Source organism: Phalacrocorax aristotelis, chromosome 1 (assembly GCF_949628215.1).
Source record: "Phalacrocorax aristotelis chromosome 1, bGulAri2.1, whole genome shotgun sequence".
Classification (NCBI taxonomy): Eukaryota; Metazoa; Chordata; class Aves; order Suliformes; family Phalacrocoracidae; genus Phalacrocorax; species Phalacrocorax aristotelis.
The window spans coordinates 131,091,722-131,112,035 of NC_134276.1; the positions used below are offsets into that span (position 1 = coordinate 131,091,722).

At 42.2% G+C, this 20,314-nt stretch overlaps 2 protein-coding genes across 3 annotated transcripts in view; one reads left to right on the forward strand and one right to left on the reverse strand.

Moving 5' to 3' along the window:
• The window catches only part of USF3 (upstream transcription factor family member 3), a 30,922-nt gene extending 14,053 nt beyond the window's left edge, over positions 1-16,869 (reverse strand). Inside the window, exons 1-3 of one of the 2 annotated variants that reach the window (XM_075107525.1) lie at positions 16,763-16,869; positions 1,566-1,700; positions 645-709 (exon numbers count right to left, since the gene is read on the reverse strand). In XM_075107525.1, the coding sequence (XP_074963626.1) occupies positions 645-691 (47 nt within the window). In that variant the 5' untranslated portion in view covers positions 692-709; positions 1,566-1,700; positions 16,763-16,869. The remainder of the gene's footprint in view (positions 1-644; positions 710-1,565; positions 1,701-16,762) is intronic. The other variant, XM_075107517.1, reaches the window with a different exon arrangement.
• ATP6V1A (ATPase H+ transporting V1 subunit A) overlaps positions 1-20,314 on the forward strand; it is a 126,798-nt gene that overhangs the window by 52,245 nt on the left and 54,239 nt on the right. The gene's annotated exons all lie outside the window — the stretch shown is intronic.

Here is a 20,314-nt window from a genome sequence, read left to right on the forward strand (position 1 = left end):
GAGCTTTTCTTATCATAAATCATATCCTGTGTGGCCACCTAGCATAAGATGAATGCTGTATTTAACTAGGGAATGCAGGATTCCCCTACTGATCAGGTATTAGGTCAACGTCCTACTGCAAAGGAACGAAAACCTGGAAAAGTTGTAATGAGCTCCAAGTCACTTTATTACAAATTTTGGTCAGAGTGTTGCTGTACAACCTCAAGATGTATTTTAAGTTCCAGCAGAGATTTGAGATGTAAGATCCAGATTCCACTGGGAGCTGAGGAAGAGATCTAAATTTCTCTGTCAAAATGAGAATAATGACCTCCCAGTATCTACCAGGAGTCTCTGCAATAACACAGGCTGCACTCTAACTGAGGCGGCAGCACAGTTTTATACACATTGGAGTAGTCAGTATAATAATCAAAGAATCTCCGTTGCCTAGGCAGACATGTCTTTGACAAATAATTCAGCATATATATAGGAAGACAGAAAGGGAACTTTGCAGCCATTGTTCCCAAATTTTTGGATCAACCCTGGTCAACCCTCAGAACTTCTTGTCAATACCCTTATTGCCAAACTTTTAGCTACAAACGTTGTGACTGCTACATGACCACAGACTACGGAACTACAACATAGTAATTTTCCCCACAGAAACTCACCGATGTTGCTTCTTGGTAGGTGTCTCATTCTCTGTCATCTCTGGCATGGTTTCGGAGAAGAGAGCCTGAAGGGAATTGTGGAAGGAATTAAAAACTCCTGCACCCTTCTAAATCCTTAGCACACGACATTTGTTACATCGTTTTGCCTTTGACCACAAGGACAGGGCCACACAACAACATACGCCAAGTCCATCACCTTGATGTAGAGCAGCTGGTCATGTCAGCATTAAAAATGAGGTACGTTACCTACCGGGGTGCTTTGTAAACTCCTGCTATGATGAACTGGTTTCTGTTTCCTCAATCATTTTAAATATAATTATAATCCCAACTACTTTAAGGAAGCAAGAAGGAAAATTAGAGTATCTGATTGTTTTTTGAATGGGAAGAGGTACAGCTAAATTTTCTTTCATCAGCTCTTCCTAACTGAATATGCAATTAAATAATTCTAAATTCTAAATAAAGCATGAATGCTAAGCAAAATACAAGCTACAATGGAGGACATTTTATTAAATACAAATTTAGAGTGCCATTAACGTAGCAAATTACAAAACTTACTTGCTATTGAATGCACAGCTTAAAATGACCAAAAATGACACCCTGTGTTCTCAGATATAGAAAATTCAGTTAAAAATAAAGTTATGGAATAAAGTTATATGTAACAACCTAATAAATTGCACCTAACTTGTCCTCACCTTGAACATATCAGTAGCCTGTATTTAGACAAACAAAAACATTATGAAAAAAAAAAAAAGTTGAGATTAAGTCAATGATGGTCGAACATGTATCTACTGGGGAATTAATTTTAGAGAGCAAGTAACATGAAATATACTGTAGATGATGACAGGAAAAAAATTTTGTTTTTTGACAAGGCTGAGCTTTGTATTTAGTTTCATGCTTCTGCTAGTTCTCTCACCAACCAACCTGTTACTGCAACTCTTCCCATGGGCCCCCAGATTCCTCGTGGCTTCACCTCTCCCTGGCTCCTCCTGGAAAGCTCACCAGCTTCTTTTAACAGGCTTCGTATCTTTAGGGTATTTTTTTGTTTGTTTGTTTGTACTGTAAGGAAGTGGGGGTGGTTTTTAATATAACTTTCAACATCAAGAAGTTCTTAATGTAAACTAAGCCTACCATTACCGACACCGACATCAAAACCAAACAAAACAAAATCCTTACGAAACAGAAAGCCAGCCACCTATAGAGCTCCCAAAGCACCAAAGCATACACTTTGGAAAGGGCTCTGTGCGCACACCTCTGTGTATGTCTGTGTAAAGTTAACTGAAATGATCTGTGTTGCAGCAGAACAGAGCTCGGGTGCTGTTCTCCAGTCTTTATACGCTAAAAGGTTAATTGAACGTAGTACTCTCGTTCAGCAAAGATTAACTGAGGAGAAACATTAAGCCTGATGCTCTTTACCACTCTGCCCTTTCTTTAAGTACTTCCTCTATTCCCATGAAGACATGGGAAACATTGGCAAACCATGAAGCAAGCAAGCAGGCAATATCCTGCAAATAGATCCACTCAAAGTGCCTGTAGTTTTCGGGAACCTAATTCAACTCCTCCACCTACCCAACAGTGTTCACACCACTACAAAATCAGACACAGGCCTCTCCAGGACAATTTACAGCATTACACTGCTCCACTGGGCGTTACATACAGCCTACCTGAAACACAGTCACCACAGACTTCCCTAGCCCATCCACGGGAATGCATCACTTTCTGTTTATATTTCTCCACAGGCTTTGCTTTCTCCATTCTCAACAATCATGCTCTGCATAAATTATGAAAAAAACCTGACAGCCTGACAGCCTTTTTACTGTTGGAGAAAGTAGTGGTGCAACTTCAGCACTTTCATTCACTCTTATAAATTACCTTATGTTACTTCATCTTAAAAACAGATTTCTTATCCTGCAAATCCACTTAGCTTAATTCACTAACAATTTCATTTTTGTTTATACATAGTAAGACCAGTCCAGTTGGTATCTCAGGTCCCCCAGGTTAGTGACAATTCACAACTCGGAAAGCCAGTTTTCCAAACAAGTAATCTGTAACTTATATCCCTCCTGCGCATAGCTGGTGACCATCAGTAGTACTTACTCACTTATCCTGGCTGCATTTGTTGTATCAGGTGACAATGAAGAGGTTAGCTGGCAGAGCTTAGAAGGTGTGTTATTCTGACTATTTAAGAAGAAAAAAAAATCTGGCTAGAGCCCAGCCGTCTTTTACACTGCTGGCAACCAGAAGAGGTGTTCACACATACATTGAGAGACTGAGGTCAGCACACCTTGTTTCAGTGGGTTTTTTTCAGTTATGCCAAAGCAGCCCAGCAGAATCTGTATCCGTTAAGGCCACCAGCAAAGACACGAGAAGTAGAGTGGCTAGCCGATAACTATGCTCTCATATATCCATCAATAAGACAATACTTGTGTATCTGGTAAAAGGGCTATTCAAGGGGGCAAAGGGGTAATTTAATTTAGTGTATACAGTACTGTTTCTGTTTAGTGAGGTCAGGATGTGAGCACAGAACATGTGGATATAGTCCTGGTACAGCAAAGCTCACAAACATTATGCTTAGAAAAAGGAAGATGTTGGATTGCATCATGTGGCAGTCATGTACCCTGTTTTTTGACTTTTCTGCACCATCTGTAAGGACAGAGTTGATGCATTTGTTATTGGGCATTACTAGACCATGGCAAGTATGTTGGAAATCAGAGCAAAAAGATGAGAGAGGTCTTCATTTTGGTGAACTTAGCATTTTTGAAAGACTGATGTATTCACCAAGCAACCATACTTTTTTAATCTTGCAAGTTTATACAACTTCAGAACCAGAGTAGTATTTCGGTATTACAGTATATTTACTATATAAAGCATTAATGCGAATTTAGATGACCAACCACCATGCAAGGCTACAGATAAAGCACAACTGTGCAAAGGTAAAGGGTGTAAAACAGCACCTACCCACAAATACTCTCCCACAGAATAGACACAGTTGTTCTGACTCCACCTGCTTCTCCCTGCACACAGTCCAGATCACAGCCACAACCCCACCATCTCTCTGCCCCGAGTTGGAGCACCCACTTCTCCCTCCCAATGTGGGCTCTTCACACCCCTTATATTCAAGCTGCTTCTGCCTAGGGTCTGCATCCCCTCAGCAAAATTCTTATTCCTCATAGCAGCATCCCTATCTCCCAAAGTCATGACCTATGCAGTTTTCAAATTGCCTTATTTCTTTCTCCTGAGCAGATGCCTTAAATGATTCATTGTACATAGTATTTGGGAAGATAGGCAAGGCCTTATTGGAAGTTTGTGCTGAAATTTATTAATACAGCTTCCAACCATTTTTTGATCCTGAGAAAATAGACAGTCTTTATTACAACATGTCAAAGACTCCCCATTTCTTTCTTCCGCCCCTGCCCCTTTTTTTAAAAAAAAATTATGTCAGTAAGCTTCTTCCAAGTGATGTCATTCCCTGCACACTTCAAGCCAGATGCTACCACGCTGAGTCTCTAAGCCTCACAAATGTAAACAACTTTAAGTTTGTATTTGATATGCTTCAGTTTAACTGGGATCCAGAGCCTATTTCATATAGAAGACAGGGCACAGGAATGCAATCAATATTATTCTAACTTCACTTTACTGTGGAATTACTTTAAATCAAGTTTATCAGAGATTACCATTCAACCTATGTTTTCCCAAAAGTTTTAAAGCAGTTTTGTGGGACCAATAAGAAAAATCAAGGCTGTATATATTATTTGCTTAACCAGCTAGTTTATTTCAAGTTCTGATCTTCTAACTGAAAAGAGGTGGTTAAGTTTGTTAAACAGCACTTGCATACAACTCCGGGGTTTCTACTGATAGATTGTGCTGTAAGAAACATGGTGTACTGAAGTTGTTTTTTTTCTGTTCTTATTTTGTGAGGACAAAATCCTTTGTGTTTTACTTGATACACATCAAAACAGAGCTGGCAACACAAGGGAGGTGGTATTCTTAAGAGCTGCTGAAGATATGGGCTCTGCGAATTAAAACAAACAAAAAAAACCCACCCAGAAAACCCAAACAAACACTAACAAAAAACCCAAAACTGCCGAGGCAGAGACTTCTGTGGGCTGATGAATAACATTTATACTGTCTCCATTTCTTCCTCACAGCTCTTGTATCACCAGAGCTTTGACAATGGGTTTCTCTCTACTTCTTCCATGCCAAGTAATACTTCTTCATAGAGAGATTCTTTCACTGATTCTCTAAAGCAGAAGACATGTATATGCTTTATAAGCTCAGAGGCAATTGTATTTTAAGTTCACTCATTAAATACACTCACTTGACTCAGCTGAATGTCTTCTGCAGACAGAATGTAGCAAATTCCAAATTTTTTAGCCAAATGAAGGAGAAGCAATTCAACACTTAGACATATTTACTACCAAGGTTCCCTCAAGCCTCATGTAGTTTATAGCTCAATGCCAACTTGAAATACCGATTTTAATTTAAATGCAATGTCATCCCCGGCTCTGAAAAAGTAGATGAGCAAACTCAAAACCAATTTGTTTTGAAGTGTCTTCTTGTCTACCGCCCATCTTTGCAGGTATTATTCATCAACTTATTTTATGCAATCTTTTCTTCAACACATATGCACTCAGCAGATTTAGCTTTTTAAGAAAACATTAGTTTAGGTTATTTTATTTGACATTAAGTTTTCACTCTTTATTTAGGAAGTTTTTTCAAACTTAATATTCATTTCAAAAAGAAAATAATCTTCCAATCTGTTATCTTTGGTTGTACAAAACAATCTTACTCAAATTAGTAAAGCTATCTATTCTTCTGTATGAGGCAGAAAGAATCTTTTTAATATGCAACTGCACATAATCTGTAAAATTACCAGCAGTCCAAATCTTTCCTCCTCTTAAAATACTTTAAGCTTACACTGTTACGTTGCTACAATCTCACAGTCCTTACTAGCTTTGTACACCTCATGTAGTTAGCCATGACTTACAGCTAAGATAAATTCCAAGGCATAGATTATAACTACTAAAATGCTATTTTTTTTTTCCTGCAAGACAGTGTCCTCTTCATTCAAGTGACTGCTGGAGCTCTCTTTTCCAATCTTCCATGCATGTTTTAAAACAAGGCTAGCTTCAACCAGGGACCTAATCTAAGCTTTTAATCACAAGCAAGGTGCCCTTGAGATAAGAAGACATGACTTACTGCTCTTTCTTTATTCCCTCTTGAAACACTTCAATTTTGCATTTACCTAATAAAATGATTGCAGGAAATGAAATCTGAAAGCTTATCTTTGTGATTGTTACCTACGTATACCAACTGCTTTTGCCTATAAAAGTAACCTGTTAAGACTACTGTACAGGAAATTGAAAAGGACTGGTTTTCCTGGTAAGCGTAAAAATCGCTTTGATATCTTTCAGTTTGGTTTCTGAAGGAACCATGGTTCTCTTGTTACTGTACTGTGTCTCTTCATCCACCCACTCACAACAACAGCTGGGCCCACTGACTGACCTAAATGAAACCTCCCAAAGATACGAAGTTCCCAGATATTTACAAAAACCTAAGAGTGAGCAGAGAAGTAGTAAGGTCAGTGCTGACACTGCAGTTAACTGCCTGGATACCGCTCGGACCTGTGACCAGCTCCCTAGCACGAATGGGCTGGCTGGTCATCTGGCGTCAGACTGGTCACAACATGCACCACCTTTTGCCAGGGAAGATGTACGAGGGATTAAAGAGCAGGAGAGAATGTGTATTTCACAGAATACACATTCTGGATGCAAACCAGCTGACAGTTTCCTAGGGCAACCACACTGTTCCCAGAGCTTCTACAAAAGTTAAGAAAACCAATGCCAATAAGCTAAAACTTGTTACAGAAGCCACTTTTTTTTTTTTTTTTAAAAAGGTCTCTGCAAATAATAACAGAAGGAAAAAACTTCATTGCTTTTAGAATTTTGTCTTTACTTCTTTTGTTTGTACTACATAAACTCAAATACGTTGGTATTTTTCCTCCTGCTGACTTATAGAGTTTCAGTAAGGCTATTATACAAGAACATGCAAGGGCACTAGAAAGAAAACTTCCTCTTTTTTTTATAACAGCATTGGAGGAAGAAGCAGAGTTATCAGTCAGGTGATATTCCCTTATATCTACATGAATTTTGGTTTTAATTTATAATTTTTGTAATATTAAAGACATAATTGCTTGTGACCATTTACTAACATGCAGTTTCAGGATAGCATAGTTGTAGGGTCATTCTGAGAAATCCTGACCAGATCTGCTTAAGAAACTTCCCTATTAATCACCTAAAGATCCACCTCTCATGTTTATTCTTCTTGCTCTACTGTTGTTGCCCCTCAAGTCTTCCTAGGTTAGTATGGCCTCATTTATTTTTAAACCTTAGAGGAGGGGCAGAGAGAGGGGGAGAGAGACTGGTCATGTCTACTGAACCAAGTCTTTTACTTGCCGATGATGTTCTGAAAACCATTTAAGGAGAGGTATCTCTGGACATTTTGTGTCCAGATCCTCACACATTGTGTGGGTGATCTTGGTACTAGAAACAGACTGAAGTGGGACACAGTGTGAGTAAAGGAATATGCCTATGAGAACTATCTCTTGTGGTCTGCATGAACTGTTATATGGAAGCAGGCATTTGGGAGGTAAAGAGCTGTAATTACACAATCAGTGCAGAAGCTAGAATCACAAAGACCAGAGCTGTCACCCTAAAGAGTGTCCTCAGTTACTTTAGGTCAAAATAAGGGGAACATCTCTCTTTTCTTTAGGAAATCAGAAAGCAATGACGAGGAAAATCCTCATGATCCTCATGTTCTTCACATGTTTTGTTAAGATTCACAAGTTATCACGTACCAATTTCATTAAGGAAGTAAGAAAGTATGAGGAATGTCTCCAAGTTGCAAGACAATGCTCATCTCCCTGGTTTTCAATGCCCAGTGATCCGCACTTCAAAATAGAAAATTGTTTTAAAATAGAAGATAGATATCTGATTATGCTATGCTTGACAAAGGAGTCAAAAAGTCTGTTCTGCTGGTAAAAGCTAAGCGGATACAAAGTGGATTGCAGACAACTTCCTCCTATAACAGGTCATCATCTCTACGGGGGTTAGGTTACCTGTGTTAGATGACAAAGATTGCCTGCACAATGGCTGAGGCTGAACGCGCTCCCACTCTGGTGCAAAAGCACCTGTTGGTCAGCCAAACCTTGGTGGCAGCACATTGCCTAACGAACAAATAATTTCTTTTTCCTGGAAAAAGCTGTAACATGTAAGTCATCACGGCACTGAATACTGACCAAGATGATTATTTATAACTGAGGAAGTAATCCATATAGGAAAGCTGTATTTGAAACACCAAAGACCGACTGGACAAATGTAGAAGCTACAGCTTCAGCAAGAGCCAGTCTAATTCTGCTTTCTGATGTGACCTGATCTCCAAATAAAACCTCTATTCAAAGAGCAATACTTCATCACAGGGCTTGATAACCAATTTAGAATCAAAACAACAACATTCATTTTGGCCACAATGATATAGCCAGAATACTATTCTCTCTTTCACTTTTTTGTTTTAACCTGAGTTCTTTTTTATTCTGCAGCTACAAAGGATCCTCACATAGTCTGTTTATAAAACCGCATAAGATCTTGGGGAGATATCAAGTGATTCTGATAGCTACACAAGACACACAGACATGTGCTAAACTGACTTGCTGCTCTCTCCTGAAGATCATAACTAACAAGCAGTGCAAAATATGCTAGGACTGAAATGTGCAGGGCATCCAGAGAGTTTGTGTGTCAATTTTTTTAATTCACCTTTTCAGATGTAAGTCATTAACTAAAAAGGATTGCACAGTTAAGTTCTTGAATATTTTATAGGCTTGGGGTTTGAGAAATCTGACACAAACTAAGAACTTGCCAAGGGTTTATGGTACAGGAAGCAATATTGTATGGGTCTTCACCACAAAGCTCCTTTACAACATCCAGGAGAGATCCACCCCGAGATTTGGTTACAAACACTGACCATCCAGAGTAAAGGGTTTCCCTATGAATCTTACTGGGGCTAAAGGCAAAAATGGCCAACGCAGAAGGTACAATAAAAGAGTATTTCAGTTTAAATCTATAAGCTGATCAAACTTACTCCCCAGCTCCACTGTTAAAACACATGATTTCTAAGTACATTAACTTTACAAGAGTTAATGAAACTTCCCTTCAACCTTCAGAATCGTGGAAACTGGCAACTCTATGAAAGCGCTTCCAAAGCACCTGTCTAGACAGCATATTGCCAAGTCCTTCAGAAAAGGCCAGCACATTATTCCAGAAGTGGTGCTTTCATTATTACCAGCTGTAATGAGCTTTTAAAAAACAAACACACACACACTCACACAGACTCTGCCCCCAAGCCCAAAAACCCCAAACAAAAATCCCACATTTTTGCAGTGTGTGTTTCATTCCAGGCTCCTCAGAAAAGGGTTCAGCAGACATAAGAGGGCTCATTCTCCTTCACAACCTCATACCTTTGCTCTTCAGAGTTTTTTCTATATAAAGTGGGTCCACTGGGAAATTGCTTCAGTTCCAGGAATAAAAGATTCATCTTGTGATCTGGATGTTTGACAGTTTTGAGTCATACTGGCAGGGATAAAGCCGCAAACTATTTCAATTAGATTTAACAGAGAGGTCCAAACTAAAGATATCTGAGCCCAGGCGACCAAGGAAAACAGGCATGCTTTCTTAACACTTTCAAAGAGGAAATTTAAAAGCAAGATCAATGGATGTTAGACACCAGAAAATTGAACTATTCAGAGAAAATCCATAGGAAATCTGAATTCATTAATTCCACCACTTTAGGAACTACTTATTTAGCTGTATATGAGCTATCCAGGGGTGAATAAGTAATCCTGAAAGCACTAGAAAAAGCAAATAAGACTACTGTGGAAATTTAGCACTGACAACGGAGCAGAAACTAAAACCAGATTTCCAACTTGTTACTTTGCAGAGGTCTGAAATGAATGGATAAAGGGAAGGAACAGACTGATATCTGCAAGTTTTACTTCATTAGAAAATAATTCCATAAAATGAAAATTCCTTACCTCTATCTTCTTTTTCTACAACTGCCTGAAATCACTTTCCTGTTGCCACCTGAGACTGACTTGGCAAAAATACCTTCAAGTGAAACTGGAAGTGGGAGATCTCCATTGTGTCCCTTAGCAAGGAATAGCTCAAACAGTTAATTTTTCCAAGCTAAGAAGCACAGGATCTTCCCATCCCCGCCCAGAGTAAAACTGAAAAACCACAGTCAAAGTGAGTAAGACAGACTGTAAAGCCTCTTGAGAAAATTTGCAGGTGGGACTCTCTATAACTTGCCAACCACAGCAAGTTTAAAACATGACCTCGAGAACACCACTGCTTCAGATAAAGGCAATACTTAATAATCCAAATCATCAGCTGTTGAGACGGAGCATTACTTTTGGTCACAGACTTAAACAAAAACAAACCCGAGAAGCCCTCAACTCTCCCCCACTTTCATTTAAATGAACACAGACACCAGCTAAGTACCCGACATCTGCCTCCAACAGAAGTTTTGAACCTGAGCCATGGAGAGCAAGACAGAGGAAAGGGTGTGCAAGTGTTACGGGCACCATCGGTTAGAGGCTCAAAGGCAGAGCTGCAGCCCACAGCTAATATCACAGAGCAAGGAAATTGCAACTCAGAAGTACAGAGCACATGCACGCTGACTAAACACAGGCAAATGCTATACCAAACAGAAATTACCACTTTTTTTAATAGTTTGGATACAAATGGTAACTGCAGCAGTTGTAACTAAAGACAGTGATGGCAGATCAATGGTCATATAGGCAAGATGTGACTACAGCACTATAAATATTGACTTTTTCAGTTTTATGGACTCTTCTGAGAGTTTCTCAGGTTCTGAAATAAGTTGGGTATTACAGAATCACAGAAAAGTTGAGGTTGGAAAGGACCTCTGGGGGTTATCTGGTCCAGCCTCCCCCTGCTCAAGCTGGCCCACCTACAGCTAGTTGCCCAAGACTATGTCCTGATGGCTTTTGAATATCTGCAAGGATCGAGAGTCCACAGCCTCCCTGCACAAACTCCTTCCAGTGCTCGGTCAACCTCACAGCAAGAAAGTGTTCCCCGATGTTCAGATGGACCCTCCTGCATTGCAGTTTGCGCCCATTGCCTCTGATCCTGTCACTGGGCACCCCCAAAAAGAGCACAGCTCCGTCCTCTTTGCACTCTCCCTTTAGGTGTTTATACACATTGCTGAGATCCCCCTGAGCCCTCACTGCTCCAGGCTGAACAGTCCCAGCTCCCTCAGCCTCTCCTAAGATGAAAGATGCTCCAGTACCTTAATCATCTTTGTGGCCCTTCGTTGGACTCTCTTCAGTATGTCCATGTCTTTCCTGTACTGGGGAACACAGAACTGGCCACAGGACTCCACGTGTGGCCTCACCAGTGCCGAATACAGTGTAAAGATCACCTCCCTTGACCCGCTGGCAATGCTTTGTCTAAAGCAGCCGAGGGTACCATTCACCATCTTTGCCACAAGGGCACATTGTTGGTTCATGTTCAACTTGGTGTCCACCAGGACCTTCAGGTCCTTTTCTGCATAGCTGCTTTCCAGCTGGGTAGCCCCCACATATATTAGTGCATGGGGGTGTTCTTCCCCAGGTGGAGGGCTTTGTCCTTGGCCTTGTTGAACTTCATGAGGTCCCTGTCAGCCCATTTCTCCAGCATGTCAAGGTCCTTCTGGATGGCAGCATGACGCTCTGGCAAACCAGCTGCTCCTCCCAGTTTGGTCTAGCTGGCTGACGGCCCACTCTATCCCATCATCCAGACCACTAATGAAGATGTTAAACAGGACTGGACCCAGAATTGACCCCTGGGGTACACTGTTAGTTACTGGCCTCCAACTAGACTTTGTGCCACTGCTCACCACCCTCTGGGCCCGGCCATTCAACCCGTTATCAGCCTAACTCTCCTTACGTTGAGATGTAAGCTACACAGAGCTCTAAAAGGCAACGAACAGGTGAAACATGATGCACTGCAAAATAAATTTTTTGCTTGTATTAATTATTTTATCACACGCGAATGCTAACAGTCAATGAGTTACACTGCAACATACGCTAAACTAGCTACCTATCTTTCCTTAGTTAAAAAATTGCCCTTATAGCAATAATAGGAAAATCTCTAAGATGGTTACCTTTCCCTACCGTCCTACCTACTACAAAATAATGCTGAGAGACGTAGCCTCTTCCCCACTTCACTGGCATTCACACAGGAAGCCAGACGAGAACATTACTTCCAATTAAAATTTACTCTGCAAAAGGATCACAAAGACACCCCCCTCACAAACAAGTACACTGAAACTGCTTATGCTGGTACAAGAGTGCTTCTCGTGGTGGCAGCATTGGCTTAATGTTTATGGAACTATGACCCAAGATGATGCCAAAACTAGTTATCCAATTACACAGGAAGTCTCAGAGTTTACAACAAGCGAGAGACTTAGGTAGAAGAATCAAACCTTTTAACGATAGAAACATAATATTTAAACAGCATGTCTGAATATTATTGATCCTCCAATAATGAAAAAATGAAACGGGGTTCCTTTTCTTGTTGCTGATTTGGAGTTGCTTGGTGTTGGGCCAGTTTCATTTTATTATTGTAGTAAATGACTAAGAGGAGCTGTAGTATGAAGCAAAAGGCAATTTCCAACCCATCCAAGATTTGTGCTCAGTTTCTAGCTAACAGCTTCACTGGTGCATGACAGCAAAGCAGAGTCCAACTGCAAAGGTTGAAGGTTGGCGTAAATTAAGCAGCCCTTAAGCCAACCACTCATTACAGACCACAGATGCAGGCAGAAACCCCAAATGGACAATGTTATTTTCACTTCAAACTTCATTTACTTGAAGAAGGAACAAAACTTTTTAAAGTTAAGCTCTCCTCTTCCCACAAAACCTTTACGCTGCTTTTAATAGTGTCAGCAGTCTTAACAATGTTTTCAATAATCTTCTCATGGCACTGCCCACCACACCAATGACTTCTAGATCACAAGACCTGAGAAACCTGCATTAGAAAAGTTAATAGATCCATACTCCGATCATTCCAGCCTCACTAAAGATGGACCACAAAGAACTCATTTTGTTATCAGAGTACTAGATGATTGAGATGTGCTTTTAGATGCCATTGATCTCATTTCACCGTCTTCACCTCAGCCAGTTAACCTGACAGAAGTTCAGGTAACTGGGTGAGAAAGGCACTTGTCAACAGGAAGCATGAAACATTTTTAACAGGCTGGTACTTTCTTCTTATCTGAATCACAATGGCATGAAGCCTGGCTGATGTAAAAGATTGCTATCACAGGTCATGGTTGCAAAAAGTAACTCATTCACCTTAAAAGACTAATGCCATAGCTTTTCATACAGGAAACAAACTTAGTTTATACTCAATTTGCCAATCCTATGCACACAGCAGAATCACTTTCATGCTTACTCAGAGCACGACAACAGTGGAACACTTGTAAGGTCAAACCAAAGTACACTTTGAACATGATATGCACATATAAAAGCTGGAATTGTATTTTAACCAGCAAGTTAGGTTAGCATTATATAAACAAGGCACTGCACAACTTTTCTTAATCAGAGTTGTGACCTTTGCATGCTTTACTGCAATCTATAACAAAGGAAGACCTACAGCTCAACCATGCAATCTGAGAAGTTTTCACTTGACTTTCCAGAACACACACCTCATGTTATGATTGATATACCCTTCAGAACAGGAAAACCTGCTCCTGAGGGACTTAACTTGGAAAAAAAGGAGTCACAAACATGACAGAGATGAAGAATGCTAGCACAGCAACTAAGTAATAAAGGGACCGGCAATACTAAGGGTGAGCAGTCCTTCAGGCTGGAGACAAGTATAACACTTCTTCAGAAGTCTGAGAATTATAACTAGACCCATTACGAAATGGTTAGGAACATGAAAGCTGTCAGATGCTATGCACGCACATGTTTTACATATTCATTTTCATTTAAAAACCTGGTTTGTAAACAGAGCTAGGCACACATCTCCACTGGTGTTTTGATAATCAGGGGCGATGGTCAATACTGTTATTTAATTGAAAACTGTCCCAGCTGAAACACTGTGCTGTGATACTTACTCGCTATCCTTCAAAGTGGCATAGACTATATGATATTTTTACATGTTCTTACGACGTGAACAATTATGATTCATTGGGAATCCCTTCACATTAAATGCTACACTACTTACAGGTCCCCCCAGTCACATGTCATTTACAAAGATATTTTTAAGACTACCTTCTTGGATCCAAACACTTATCACAAAAATACAAGTGCTACTGTACAAAAATTAAACAGTATGTCTCTTGCCAAATCCAGCATGTCCCTGCCCTTGGCTTCCTTATGTATTTATTTCTTTCTTCTACCCCATACAGTATCCAGCTTCAACCCATACACTATATTAATTCACACTGAAGCTGGATATGATTGGTTACCATGTCACACACTTTATGCCAATGCACTTTGCAAATTAAAAGCATGCTTGAATGCACTATTCCAAATCTCTTTGTTGCCTAATATGTTATGCTTCAATATCTGGAAGCCAGAGATGTCCTTATGATTTCAGCATAAGGGGGGAAAAAACCCACCACCACCACCAAAAGAACCCACATAAAAGTAGCTCTTTAATTCCTCCCTTTAGAAAAGTCATAAGCATCCTCTACATTCACCCAAGAAGAGACAAGGTGAAAAGCAGCTGGGGTAGCTTGGCCAGCTGTGTCAGCAGAACATGTTCACCGAAGTTTTGCCTGCTTGTTCATAAGATCTCTTTGGAATTTCAGACTATGGCTAAACTTCAGCTACAATGCAGCGTCCACGATGCAGACAGCAAGAACATGACAGGGGCACATCACAGCGCCGCTTGAGCGGCCGTCACGTCAGCCTGTCCCTGGTCAGATCCTGGTCAGCACACTACTTGGAAAACCAGGAATCAAAGCAGCAAAGCCACTATCAAGCACTTACATACTAATTATGTTTTTGTGGCTGACTGGTTTCTCCAGGATCCACCACCATTTTTCCATGTGCTCCTTAAAATCTTCCCATATATCTACAACCTAAGGGAATAAGTAAGTCTCTAAGGGAATAAGTAATACCCAAATACCTCAAAGTTCTCATACTGCTTCACGTGCCTGATATGTTATTTTGAACATGTGCATCTTAAAATCTACTCAGAACATGGGCATTTTCTAAGCTTATTTCCTGTTCAGTGGCAAACGTATTTTCAGTTGTCAAATCTATTTCACGACCAAATGTACCTATGAATTATTATTATAGCACTATCTGAAGGTAAAAATTAAAATTTCTAAATCCTTATAATAACAATCACTTCCCCATAGGAAGCTTCTTCCTTCCAATTTGTCCAATTACTGCACGCAATTCATGAGTGACAATACTCTGCAGTTTGTTAAAGTGCTACATAATCACATAAATAAGATTGTCCCAGTGCATTGTATATAAAAAAGCAAAGCTAAAATCATGCTTCCATACCAAGCTATTGCATTACCTGATATCTGAATGCTTAACTGTACAACCATTAAGTTATCTTTGCTTGAAGTATTTAATAATCATATGTCTTGGTGGAGCATAATAGAAGGCCAAGCTATTAAGTGAGAAGTAAAAATAAAGACGGGTGATTTTCTATATACTTAAGGCCAGTGACTCAACACATCACTATTCCCTTCTTCTTTGCCTTAATGCCACCTTTTCCCTACAAACTTCCCATGACAAACGGCATTGTGCACTGCGGCTGTATTCAGTGTATGCTGATGGACTCAGTTCACCTCTGCTGTCTGTCACAAGGAGCTGGATTTTAGACGCCCTGCCCTTAGTTTGAGCAACAATTGCGATCTCCTTTTGTCAGATGTTGATTTCCATGAAACCAAAGACTTTAGCTTTTTAAGACGTCTCTCACTAGCGAATTTGCCTGAAACAGGCCAGAGACCTAAAAATACTAGGCAGGGAAGGAATAGCTGGAGCATATCCATAAGCCTTCTTTCCTTAGGAGAGCAAGCTGAAAACACACCCAACAGGAAAAGTTAGTTTCCAGGGACTGAATTCTAAACAAAAAAGCTGGACTTTTAGATTGTACTCTGAAGCTGACTAACTTCCAGGTTGAGATGTCACACAACAAGAGCACACACAAAGGTGGTGCACAACACCTATCTATCCCAGACTATGCTGAAAAGATGGTATGGTTGAGAAAACAGTGCCCACGTTTTGCTCTCTCTGAAGCTAACCTTCCAAACAGCGATTTATGGTCGATTGTCTCTGATCGTAAAGATTTCAAAATGATAAAAACACCCCGATTTCTAAAATCCAGGTGCCTTCCCCTTCACGCTTTCCCCTGATGACACGCACCGGCACTTCGAGACCTGATCCACGCGGGGCAGGGAGGGGGCCAAACCCCCCAACTGTAGTGACAAAACTTCTCCGGAGGAAAAGCCCGGCCACCGCCACGGCCACCACCGCGACCACGGAGCCAGCCGGAGCACCGAGGGCCGCTAGCGCTCTCCAGCCGCGTCCCCGCCAGGGGCTGCACCGCCCCGGCCTGCTCCGGCCCCGCCGCCCCAACCAAGCCGTGGCCGAGTCGGCCCCCCAGGCAGGCCGGCCCGGGCCCACCTGGGCAGACAAAGGGGGGCCGGCCGCCCCCCACGGCGGTACCGGCACTGGCGCCCCCCCACCCCGCAGCGACCCGACCGGCGGGCGAGGAGGCCCGGGGCGGCTCCCGGGACCGGGGGCAGAGGGTGGGGGGCTCGGCGCCCCCCCCCGTCGCCACGGCGACCGGGCCGAAGCCCCGCGCGCGCGCCCTTTGCCAACCGCCTTCTCACGGCAACAGTCGCCGCGGGGGAGGGGAGGGGGGGCGGCCCGCCGCCGCCGCCACCGGCAGCCCCAGATCGCGACCCCTCAGCCCCGGCACCGCTGCCACGGCCGCTCCCCGTCCTGCCCCTCCTCCTGCCCTGCTCCCGCTCAGCAGGCGGCGCTCGGAGCCCCGGCAGCGGGCCCACCCCCGCGGCGGACGCGCGGGACTCACGGCGGGGCTGGGCGGGCTCGGCGGCGGCGGCCCCACGGCCGGGACCATCCTCCGGGCTGACACCCCCTGTCAGCGCCCTGCCACTGCCTCCACTCCGGTCCCCGCCCCCCCCGACCCCGACCCCGCTCCCGCGCAGCCCACCCTGCTGCTCGCACGCGCGTCCCAGGGCGGCCAATCCGAGCGCAGGGGTTGAGTCTTCGAAGCCAATGAAGAAGGTCGGGACGGGGAAGGCGTTGCTCGCCGCAACTGGGCGGGGCCAGAGCTGGCGCAGGCCAATCACCACCACAAACATTGGCGGGGGGCCCAATCGAAGGCCAGAGAGGTTGAGACTGGCGTGCCAAGCGTCAACAAGTTAAGGTGGCCGAAACAGGAACTACAGGAGACCGGCACCTCAGCACACCAATGAGAAGGGGATCACTAAGGGACGAGAGGCGGGCGGAAAGCCTTAAAGGGGAAGGCGCCGCCGTTACCTCAGCGCCGGTTTAAACCGCTCTCGCCTGGCCGGTGAGGAACCGCCCGCCCCGCCGGCCGGCCGCTCTCCCTCACCGCTGGCTTAAGAAACCTCCCTGAGGGAAGGGCTCCCTAGCGCTAGCAGGTAAATAAAAAAAAGAACACCTTCTGTATAATTATTTTTTCCTCTTCAGACGAAAAATATTTTTTCTGTCAGAACAGCGGCATGAACGAGATGGCGTTTAAAAAGAAAACTCTGAAGCGGCTCTTGATAATGGTTGAACATCCTGCCGAGAATCATCTGAAGGAAGGTGATCTCCCTTTTAGCTGGATAAACCCCATTGATAATGGCATTTATAGAGTGAAATACGGCCCTGCTTCCCCTGCAATCAAAACTCTGGAAAGGAATTAAGATTTTTAAATTAAACGAAAAGCAGCTGGCTAAAGATTTTCCAAATTGTAAATATCAGCTACCTGTTTATGAAGAGCCCTTACTGATTCTGTAACAGAACCAGTTGCTTCAATACAAGCTTTATGAGATACTGTGCTTATATTTAGTTCCAGGGAGTAAGACCCCATTCACCTTCCTCATGAATGAAATCAGAGCTTAAGGAAAGTCATTGCCCACTACCTCTGTTTCCATTTCCTGCTGACACCTCTGTAATTCAATTCCAAGTCTCATAATAAAGTAGCTTCTTGTTTCTAGCCTCAATAGTTTACTTCCACATATGTTCTGCAACAGCTACTTTGTGGAACTCTCTTCAAACCGATTTTACAAGTACTTCTTCTCTCTGCTCACCTATAGGTGATATTGGAGCTGCAAAGCCTCTTTGAGACAACCTTTAGGCAGAGCTGTGATGTTTAGGCTTTATGGAAGGCTTAGATGCCTTTTTCCCCAGAAAGCATCTTATGTCCATATACTCTCCCTAAAATATTATATAATACAGAGCAGGGACAAGTTTCTGAAGCAGTGTCCAAGAAATTTTCTGTTGCTGAAATGAATCATAGTGGCAATTAGGTATGTTAAAAAAAACCAAAACAACCCACAAACCCCAAAACATTTCATTTTTAATTGCTGCTGCTTGCAGAATAATCTTGCAGCTTACATTAAGTGGCCTATCTGCCAGCTATAAAGAAATTTAACATCCTAGCTGTTTTTGCAGAGAAATTCTACAGTTATTGTAAATAGCAACTTCACAAAGTACAAATGTAAATGCACTTTTTCAATTTTCCTATTTTTAGTTCTGATGTGACACAACCAAACTGGAGGACAAGAGAAATCTGAAATACCTGTGTTCTGTCAATTTATTACAACATAAACTGAGGTGGTTTTTTTTCTTCTTCTTTTAAGGGTAGCATGCTTCTTCAGTGAGGAAGGCAAAGTGGTAGTAAAACTGAGTGCTTTTACAGTACTAAAGCACTGGGGAGGTAAAAAGAAGGCAGGATAAAAAGAGAGGAATAGGCTAACCCTTCCATCATCTAGTTTCACTGATGCCTTTTTAGTGAGAGGAGAAAAGGACGTAAGGCAACAGTGAGCAACAATCTCGTGTCCCATAAAAAGCATCTGGACTAGATGGGTTGAATAGATTTGGAGAACCTCCTATGGGAAGAAAAATAGTATTGCCAGAAACAGATTACAACACTCAGCTGGCAGATTGGTTTGGTAGATACTCAAAAGGACTTCATGTAAGTTTTGGGCACTGGTCTTAAATAATCCAAGCTACTACAGGATTAGAGGATAGTATCCTCACAGGGATAGACAGCTGATGGAAAGACAGAAATGACAGGGCATGGAATAAAGGATCAGTTTTCACACTAGTGGGAGATCTACAGTGGAATCAAAGATTTGTGCTTGGGTCTATGCTCCTCAACATTATTTTAAAAAAGGAAGTAAGAATGAGGTGAAAATTTGCTGGAAGGTAGGTCAATGTAATAAGAATGAGGAATAAGAGGTGAACCTTCTCATGTTGAATGATCAGGCACTGTAACAGCAAATGATATCCATCACAGGTCTGATGTACACACTGCGGGGGGGGAAACAAACAGCAGTCCTGGTTTTTCAGGTGAAGTGAATGACAACTTACCACTCACTTATTAGATCCTGGCTAAAGACAGTTGTAACTGTCTTTAAATAATCATCTCAATAACAAAAAAAGGCAAACTGTTGTAACCAAAAGATAATAGCGCAGCATAAGTTACTACAAGGACCCCATAAATTCCCAAGTTTTGAATGCAGTGAGGGGAATGGAACTGCCTGTAAAACCAGCAAAGCTTTGGGAAAGGATAACACAAACAATCAGGGGTATCTGCTAGTTTCTCTGTAAAGGAATAACTGAATTGTCCAAAACTGCACAGGCTGTTAGAGAGGTGACTGGGATAAGGGTGGAGTAGGAATGAAACATGACAGAGATCAATAAAGGCTGAGTGGTTTGGAAAGCAGCCGCAGCAAAAGTTTTCCAGCTTCTGCAGCTGCTGGTGAGGCCAGAGAAATGAAGGCTGCATTCCTGACAGCAGTTCACCTCCAGCTGTGCCTTCCAGGCCCTCCAGCAGAGGTCAGGGAAGACAGCTGGTAGCAGCAGCTCAAGACCACAGTCAAGTTTCAGAGTCTGAGCTTTGCTTTTGCATGCTATCCTAATGAATGCAGTGACTCCATCTGCTGATAAATAAGCAGAATATTTATATGAACAGGATATAGAATATGCCATAGAATATTTGGGGTAACATTTTTTTCCCCAGAAACTGTACTGCGGTGCGACTTTATCACTTCATAAATGGTACTTCAAAGCAGGAGAGGAGCCGAAAGAAACTACAGACAAAAAATGGCTTTAACAGGACAGACTGGAATAGTTAAGAGGAGAGATGAGTTTTAAATACTTCTCTGAGAAAAGTCAGTATGGAAGAGTACTCTCTGCATCTTAAGACCAGTTACTTTTACAGGTCCAGACCACAGTTTTTTCAAAGATTGTCATCAAGACTTACAATTAATTTGAACACTTTAAAATACTTAACCTATAAAGCCCAAAAGACAGTTCTTGATTCCTGGTCTGTTTGTTTCAAGACTGCTCACTAGTCAATGCAAAAATATTCCAGGACAGTTCCTCT